Here is an 8,187-nt window from a genome sequence, read left to right as displayed (position 1 = left end):
ACAGGGTGGTGAGCAGGGCAGCGAGCAGGGCAGTGCAGGGAGAGGGAGAGGAGAAGAGAGTGTGCATGGGGGGAAAAAAGCATTGTCAGGCTGCAGGGGAGATGGATTCCAGCCATGTCCTGCATCCAAGTGTTCCACCAGAGAAAGCCTGAGAGAGAGGCCATGAAAGGGGGGGGTAGTGAAGAGTGGGACAGAGATGTGGCGCCAAGCAGGCAGTAGCTACCGGCTCAAATACTTCCAATATCTCCAAAGCATCTCTGCTGCTGGCCACCTCACTGCCGTGGTAAATCTGCCTTGCCCTGGCTGCAGCTTCCAGCCCCTCCGCAGGTAGAACTCCCAATATCCCCTGCACTGCTCATGCCACCCCTAGTCCCTCCTGAGAAGCCTGCATGGTGCCCATCTCTCTCTGCATGGCACACAGAGTTTCATCCTCCCATGCAGACTAGCCCTGGTGCCCCCTGCTTCCATCAGCACTCCATTTGCTGGATCTTCCCTTTCTGTTTTTCCTCCATGGACTTCCACGGCACATTGACTGCAAACATCCCTTCCAGTGCTGGGAAGGCTGGAGTCTGTGCCTGAAAGGGAAGCAGAGGCTACATCAGACATGGGAGAGATACTGAGTGGCACGAGTCTGGCCTTCTCCCTGCCATGGAGGACAGTCCTAATGCTTGCAATCATAAGGCTCCCATTCCCTCCCAGAGCCAGGGAAAACAACACTCTCTGAGACATGCAATTTCTTCTGGGGAAGGATGCCTCAACACCATCCTCCGTGGTGTCAAGGGCATAAGGAATAACAAAGCACATGCCCAAGGGAGATCAAAGGCTGACCTGGGCAATCCACTGTCAGGTTTGATGGTATGTCAGATTTTACAACACCTTTTCAGAGAGAGGTAATAAAGGCATGAAGACTTGTGCAAAATGAGATAAGAACAAATTAAAGACAGAACCTCTATCTCAAGTGACTTTCTAGACAGTGAAAAAGAGGTCGATCTCAGAGCTTCTGATAGTGTAGGGTTACACACAGACAGTACAGCAAGAAAGATGAGATTAGTTAGAGAATGGCATGGTTGATGTGATTTCAGCTAAGAGGAAGGGACTGGGGTCTTGCTGACAGGTTTCTGCCAGGCTGAAGGGAAATTAAAAGCAGAAGTCTTCAAAGACCAGTCATTATTGGCACAGAGAGTGTGAAAGTGCTAATGAGTCAGGCAGCTGATAAAGTTGAAGAGCCTCATTTATAAGAAAGAGAATGAGAATATCGTGGGAGACACATATATTTTAGGAGAAGGGACCACAAACCTGAATGACAGGATCAATGAAATGCAACAGTACCGGTCAGACATTGGTAGGATCAGGGAATTGGAATAGGAGTTCCTAATGAATTCCTAACAGCCCAACAGGGGTGCATAATACACTGTGGGGAGCATCCAGCTTCCAACCAGCGCAGGAACAGCAAATGCAATCTCAGAGGGAGCCAGCAGAGAGAGGGAGAGAACCAGAGAAGGGCTGATATCTCTGCTCAAGGCACCTCATCTGTACTCTGAGAGAGGATGACCCCAGCGGGGAGTCTGTGCAGAGAAGGGTGTGAATTACAGAATCAGAGGGTGGTTGGGGTTGGAAGGACCTTTGGAAATGATCCAGTCCACCCCCCCCCCCCGGCCACTAAAGTAGGGTCATGCATAGGAATACCCATGGATAGAGGACCCACGCTGCAACACAGGAGCCTGGCTTGCTCAGCACAGCAGGGCCATGGGGGCATATGCAAATGTTTCAGTGTGGTGAATATCCTGGTGGGATAAGAACCGTTTAAGCAAAAAGCTGGACACCCAGGTATCCTATTTCCTGCTAGCTGAGACTTTACAACTGTCAAGGGGTTCCAGTCCAAGGTTTTGGGCCAGAAAGGTTGGTTCTGATCACCTTGCCCTGGACTTGCACACTTTAGAGAGCCACACAGAATCTGTAGATTTCTGCCTCATATTATCCTTTACCATGCTGATTAAGGACAGATGACAAAGAACCTGTCACAAGCTGCTCTTGCACTACCCACAGTGGTTTTTTAAAAATTTCCACCTTGCTTCTTTTGTGATGCTGCCTGCCTTCAGTTTTCAGCCGCTGAGACTTGCTAAGACTTTTCATCAATTTTGTCACATCCCTCATCTTCAGCTCAAGGCAGTTTCAAGGCTCCCAGCTCTTTCACCAAGGTAAGCTCTTCCAAACTTACCTTGCTCTGATCGCCCAGCCCCTTCCCCACTAGAATTGTCATTGTGGGCCCTTTCCATGAGGTTAAGTAGGAGGCAGCTGCATCACAGCTACTCCCAAAAGATGTCCCTTGCCCACAAAAGGAAACCCTGAAGGATGATTTTGCCGTGTTATTAATTTGCAGAGTAATAATAGAAAACTGCAGAGAAACGGTCTGACTTGTTTGCACAGTTTTTTCCAGTGATGTGCTGGGGAAGAATTAGTGCTGGCCTATGATCATTGGGGATCATAAAGGCAAGGTACGAAGCAGAGTTTTCAGAGGACAAGGTACTGGAACAAGCTGAGCAAATGAAGGGCATTAAATTGTCAGAAGCTGAAAGCTGAGGTGTGGGGGCTGAGCCAGAAACGGCAACCCGGCATCAATATCGGTGTCTGGGCACCAGCAGGCACTGATACAGAACAGGAGATGGTTACATTAAAGCATCCAGCTGAGGAGTGAGAGAGAGGACATCTACAAATGCTTGGCAATTAGCCCTCCTCAACTACAGCATGTCTTGACCACTGCTGGAATAAGCATGAAGCTTTTCAAAGCTGGGCTGTGACTGTCCCCTTAGGGGGCTTTCTTCCTTCTCTGAGGAACGCCATGGTTAGCCAGACCTGCCAATGCCAACGCACAGGGTACAGCTTTCCCTGGGTGTCCATGACCCTGTCAGCAGGTTGCTCCAGCCCCATACTTCCTCTGACCACTGTGTCCCCAGGACCTTTCACTGCTGTCTCTGAAGTAATCTGGGGCAGGTCAGATAAGGGTGGATGTACAGGAAAAATAACAGAAATGGGGTGATGGACACTTACCCTTTTTTGTAGGGCCAGAGCCACAACACAAATGGCAAGCAGGAAGAAGAGGGTGAGTGTGAGACCAAAAGTAATCTGCCCACTGAAGATGGAGGGAGCGCTGGAGACCTGGGCACCTGTGAGGAGGAACCACAGTTAGGAAGGAAGGGATGGCTGATTTTGCACCAAGGACAGGGTAGAACTGCACAACAACAGACAAAATGGGAGAGAGTACAGAGAACTAGAAGGAGCAGCATGAGGAACTGGTGAAAGCTAAGAGAGGATGACAAGAAGATGGGATCCAAGAGGTCCAAGGGGAGAAGGACAGGATGAGGTTGAGGAAGAAAAGGGCACCAGAGAACTAAGCAGGGTGGGAAGAAGAGGTTGTTTGCAGGCCCATGGGGGGCAGTACCTGTGATCTGCAGGTCATACTCCACTGCTCCCAATTTGCCATCGGGGCCATACACACTGCATTCCCAGGTGCCTGTGTCCTTTTGTGACACTTGGGATATTTCCAAGGTAGGTCCCATCTGGGAACTGTGGCCCCCCAAGTTACGGGGAGCAGCCTCAGCCAGCTTGCTCTTAGTGGTGGCTGAGTCAAGGTGTGTCCACTGGAAACGCTCATGTCCCTGGGAGTGCGTGAGGCTGCAGATGAGCAGCAAATGATTCCCCTCAGAAACCGGCCCTTGAATGCTTGGAGTCACTGTGGCAAAGGGAAAAAAGGAACCTCAGGAAAGACTACAGGCATGTCCATATCTCTTCCTCGTCCATCCTTCTTCTATTGCATCACTTCTTTATTACTTCCTCTAAATTATTTTCTTTGTCTTTCTCATTCTTAAGAAGAATAATCAAGTCACCCAGGAAAACCCTGATTCCAGCATAGTCCAATGCCGTGCAATGCCCTGAACAGAGATCTTGTTTCCTTCTCTGGGGTGGGAACCCATGACCAGGAGCTACCCATGCTCATTGCACAGACATGTGGGGAGGTTTATCTGCAGTGAGGGACCCCAAAGGGGCAAAGCACCTCCCAGTCTCTCCTCTCACCTGTGACCACGGCCAAGGTCACATCCCTGATGATTGTCCTGTGTCCCACAGAGACAGTGCAGCGGTACTGCCCTGCATCACCCAGCCCCACAGCCGGGAGATGCAGGGGGAAGCTTCTGCTGCTCAGATTCTGGGAGACGCCCCAGTCTTGCAAATGTCCTCCTGCAAGGTGGCTCCAGTGGGCTGCCACCACGCTCATCCCAAAGGCACTGGGAACGTAGCTCAGACTGCATGGTAGATCGGCTGCAGAGCCAGCTGCTGCATAGACCACAGGGTTGGTTGGGCCATCAAAACCTGAGCCAGGAAAAGAAGACAATGTGGGGTGGTGCCTGGAAAGTGCTCCTCAGAGAGGTGACTGACCTGGGAAGTGAGGACAAGGCAGGAGCTGGGGCCACTGGGGCTAGTCAGTCACATCAAAGGTATAACCTTGGGGATACTGGGGTATCAACACAGAGGTTGAACGCACCTAGAATTTGCAGGTTGAATGTGGCAGAAATTATCTCCTTATCGGAGTACCGAAGCTGGCATCGCCAGGAGCCCGCATCACTCATGGCTGGATAGAGGATGGAGACAGTCCCAGACAAGGAGCAGAAAGTCCTGGAGGTGGGGCCCAGGTGGAACCAGCATGTCTCCACAAGGCTGGCCCGGTGGCTGGAGTTGCAGCTCATCAAGAGCAGCTCATTTTCTATCACTGGATTGGGTGGACTGAGGTTTACTGCAAAAAGAAGGTTTTGGGATGGGGCCGTGGGCTAAGGTCATAGGGGAGCTACCAAACCATCCCTTTGTGCCTGTGCTATCCTAAGCTTGTCCCCCAGGCAGCCCTCCCTTCAGAGCTGAGGGCAGACAGCAGGAAACTGCACTTTGCAGAGGGTGCTGCCTGTAGTCTCACCTGCCCTGCCAAACACGGCATCCCCACCCTATCCCACCTTTACAACCTCCCCGGTCCTAAAATCAACATTCTCCAGGTTTTCCATCCTCTCCTACCTGTGATCACCCCCAGCTCCACGTGGCAGCTGTGGACCTCTGTTTGGTGTTTCACCTGTGCCTCATACAGCCCAACGTCCTCACTCCGGACGGGGTCGATCCTCAGGGAGAAATTGCCATTGCGTAAGGTGGAGTCCTGGAGTGACACCCGGGGCTTCATGAGCTGTGCTGTCTTCTGGAGGCCCGAGTACCCAGCTTCCAGCACCACGTGTGGCTCCTGGTGCACACTGGAAGCAGGACAAGTGAGCAGCTCATGCCAGAGGTGAACACGAGACCAAGGGAGGGGGCAGGAAGGAGAGAATATGGGGAAGGAGAAAAGGGGCTCAAAGAGCCTCCAAGCCCTCCATTCCCCCAGAAGGACTCGTATCTCTTTTAGGTCTGGCATACCTTCCCCCATGCCTCTTCCACAGCACAGATATCTTGTCAGACAGCTGCTTTGAGCTCTCCCTCATATTTCTGGGTCTCACGTGGCAGGGCAACACGGCTGAACTCCCCTCTCTGACCCACACTTTCTGCTCCCTGCTTCTCCCCTCCGATAATCCCAGTAGGATGTGGCCAGCTGTAACAAGATGGAGAGTCAAGCAAAGAGTGGGATTCAATATTATCCCACTCTGGGGTGGGGATGCCATCTTTGCCAGGGTGGCTTAGAGTACAGCATGATATCTGGCCACCTTCTGTGGAGTTGGAAGGGCAGAAATTCTCTCTTCCAGCCTTTCCAGGGATCAAGTAGCACCCAGACTCCAATTACTGAGTTGCTCTACCCTCCCCAGTATGTTCAGCCCCTCTTACCAGTGAAAGGCAACAGAGTGAAGGTGAGGAACAGTCCCAGGGACACTGGTCTCATGGTGTCATCCAGAAGAGGGACTGCTTCTCACTCAGGTCTGTGCTTGTGGAGGTCCAAAGCTTGAAGAGATCAGCAAAAATGAGGCATGGGCACAGAAGGTTGTTAGAGTTGGTGGGTGAGCACAGAGGGGTCAGTGGGATGTGCTTGCTCTCATGCTCTCTCTCTCTGTGATCAAAGCATTTTCCCTTTATATTGCAGGTGGGCAGTGAGTTTCCTCATATCACTAAGAAGATGCGTCACGACCAAGAAACCAGTAGGAACCTGAGGCACGTGAGGGCAGAGGAGGGAGGGACCAGAGACACTGCTCTAAGCATCTTTTAGTGGAAATTCTTTGGGTCGCTGTTGTTTTTCTTGCAAGTTTCGCTTCTATATAGCCAGTGGAAAAAGTGTAGAAGACACTTCCCAGCAAGTACCCTTCATGTTTTTCTTTCATCTCTTACCTTTTTTGGTTTGATCTTCCCGTCTCTTACATATTCTCTGCTTCAGGGCTTTTGAGAACATGTTGATCTTTTTTTGTTGTTTTTCTCATTATTTTTTTTTCTTCTTTAATCTTTAAAATGTGCTGTTTTCATGTTTTTTTCTCACTGGTCAGTTCACAGGCATAATGAGGAAAGGGTCTGTGCTAAGCTCCAACCAGGACACATGTGACTCACCAATCTAGAGTCCAGAGCTAGTATGGGACACAGCTGATGTGATCCAAGGAGACAGAGGGGAGCATCCAGAGAGAAAAAATAAGCACTGAAAAGAGGGGCTCTGTGCTGTGGCACTCTGAGGGGTGAGAGGAAGGAAGCTTCCTCTTCCAGCAGCTCTGGGGGAAACCCACTCGAGCTCATGTGCTGAGGGGGCTCATCCCAGCCCCCATGCAGCTGCTGGCCTTTGCACAGGGCAATACATTTCCATCCATGTGCCTCATCCTGGGGCCCCTTTTTTTGTCTCAGAGAACCCCCCACTGTTGTGGTTCACAATTTCCAGCAACCCACTGGCTCTGACTCTTTTGGACTTATCAGCCCTTGTGTCAGACACCCAAGCCCCTCGGTGGCTCATCCACCAAGGGCTTGGGCTTTTTCTGAGGCTGAGGGAAGGGGGGTGACTCATAGTGGCCACCTCTTGACTGCACAAGGAACTCTTGCTTGCTCTCTAGTTTTCCTCAGCTGTGTGGTGAAGGTGGGGGACAAAGGAGAGCCAGTGCTATTCTTCCCTTCTGCAAACCTCTGTTGTAGGGACAGCTCTCAGGTCTTTCATCCCACGTGGCTCTCCAGCCTCTGGAGTAGTGGGACTGGTGTACAGGGGCAACCCTGTGTGCCTCCATGCCCCTGAGGGAATGCTCTGTAGTGGCCCTTCATGCCCTCTTGTGTGACAGAGCCCAGGGAATTGCATGAGAGAGGAAGAGACAAGTGAAGATAGGGGAGAACTTTTGACAGCTGTTAGTGGTTGTTTTTTTCCTCCTGTTCAAGAAAAAACAGTTTGTGGTGACCAGTTCAAGCAAAAAATATCAACCTCTCTTTCCCTTGAATCAGCAGCACAAGAATGGTGTGAGTGTGTGGGTGAGGACGAGAGAGAGAGAGGGGAGGGTGCTGGGACTGTGGGCAGACACGTATGGCTCCACAGTCCAGCACCCTCTGCTCCCCTTCTCCTGGCTTTTTCCGAGGGACGCACCAAGCTCTCTGCTGTCCCCCTTCATTTCAACCCTCCCTGCACTCGTAGCCTTGGCACCCTGGCACCGTCCCCTCCTCGTCCCCCCGAAGCATCCTTAGTGGAATCTGTACTCTGGGAAATGCTTATCTCTTGTAAGGACCAGCAAAGGAGAGGATGTGTTTCCCTCCTGCTGCCGTTTCCCGAGGTCCCAAGGAACTGATGGACAGCCCGGGAAAGTGACAGGCATTGCCTGGCACTGGGGGGGCATTTGGGACCCGGGGCTTACTCTGCTGAGTGAGCACATCGTGAAAGGAAGGTTTTGGAGGCACCGTTTTACTCAGCACCAGGCTATCTTTAGCAAAGACACGGTGACGTTTCTGGCTTACGACCCACTTTAAATGCTGACTGCCTCGAATGGCATTTTCGTCATCTCCCAGAACAGGACCCCAGCGCAGAGATAACAGTGACCGGAGAAAGATCAGCATGAGAACATCTTCTCAGAAGCGCCTGTGTGAGTCCCCTGGGCAGAGAGGCTGGCAGGCACGTGTGGGACTCTGGCAGAGCCATGGGAAATGGCAGGCAGGCTACAAAGGGAGTGGCCAGGGGCACGGAGACAGGAGTCCAGCTCGCTAAATGCTCCTTTGTCTGTGTCA

General features: G+C 51.7%; 1 protein-coding gene across 1 annotated transcript; it reads right to left on the bottom strand.

The window, feature by feature from the left end:
* Nucleotides 1-467: 467 nt before the first annotated feature.
* Nucleotides 468-5,911, bottom strand: LAG3 (lymphocyte activating 3). Its single transcript, XM_062513445.1, has 8 exons — nucleotides 5,845-5,911; nucleotides 5,443-5,614; nucleotides 5,056-5,282; nucleotides 4,538-4,786; nucleotides 4,072-4,365; nucleotides 3,440-3,730; nucleotides 3,049-3,164; nucleotides 468-575 (listed from the first exon to the last, which is right to left on the bottom strand). Exons 1-8 carry the CDS (start codon nucleotides 5,897-5,899, stop codon nucleotides 468-470), a joined length of 1,512 nt encoding a protein of 503 aa, XP_062369429.1. The 5' UTR covers nucleotides 5,900-5,911.
* Between the last annotated feature and the right edge of the window lie 2,276 nt (nucleotides 5,912-8,187).

The sequence above is a fragment of the Cinclus cinclus genome, chromosome 2, assembly GCF_963662255.1.
Source record: "Cinclus cinclus chromosome 2, bCinCin1.1, whole genome shotgun sequence".
NCBI lineage: Eukaryota > Metazoa > Chordata > Aves > Passeriformes > Cinclidae > Cinclus > Cinclus cinclus.
Note: the sequence above shows the minus strand (reverse complement) of the source record. Positions and strands in the feature narration are given on the sequence as shown.

Coding starts and splice junctions, on each gene's coding strand:
- LAG3 (XM_062513445.1), bottom strand. CDS start 5,899: ATGAGACCAGTGTCCCTGGGACTGTTCCTCACCTTCACTCTGTTGCCT. Junction 5,283..5,442: donor TGGAAGAGGCATGGGGGAAG/GTATGCCAGACC, acceptor TCCTGCTTCCAG/TGTGCACCAGGAGCCACACG. Junction 4,366..4,537: donor ATTCAACCTGCAAATTCTAG/GTGCGTTCAACC, acceptor TTCCTGGCTCAG/GTTTTGATGGCCCAACCAAC.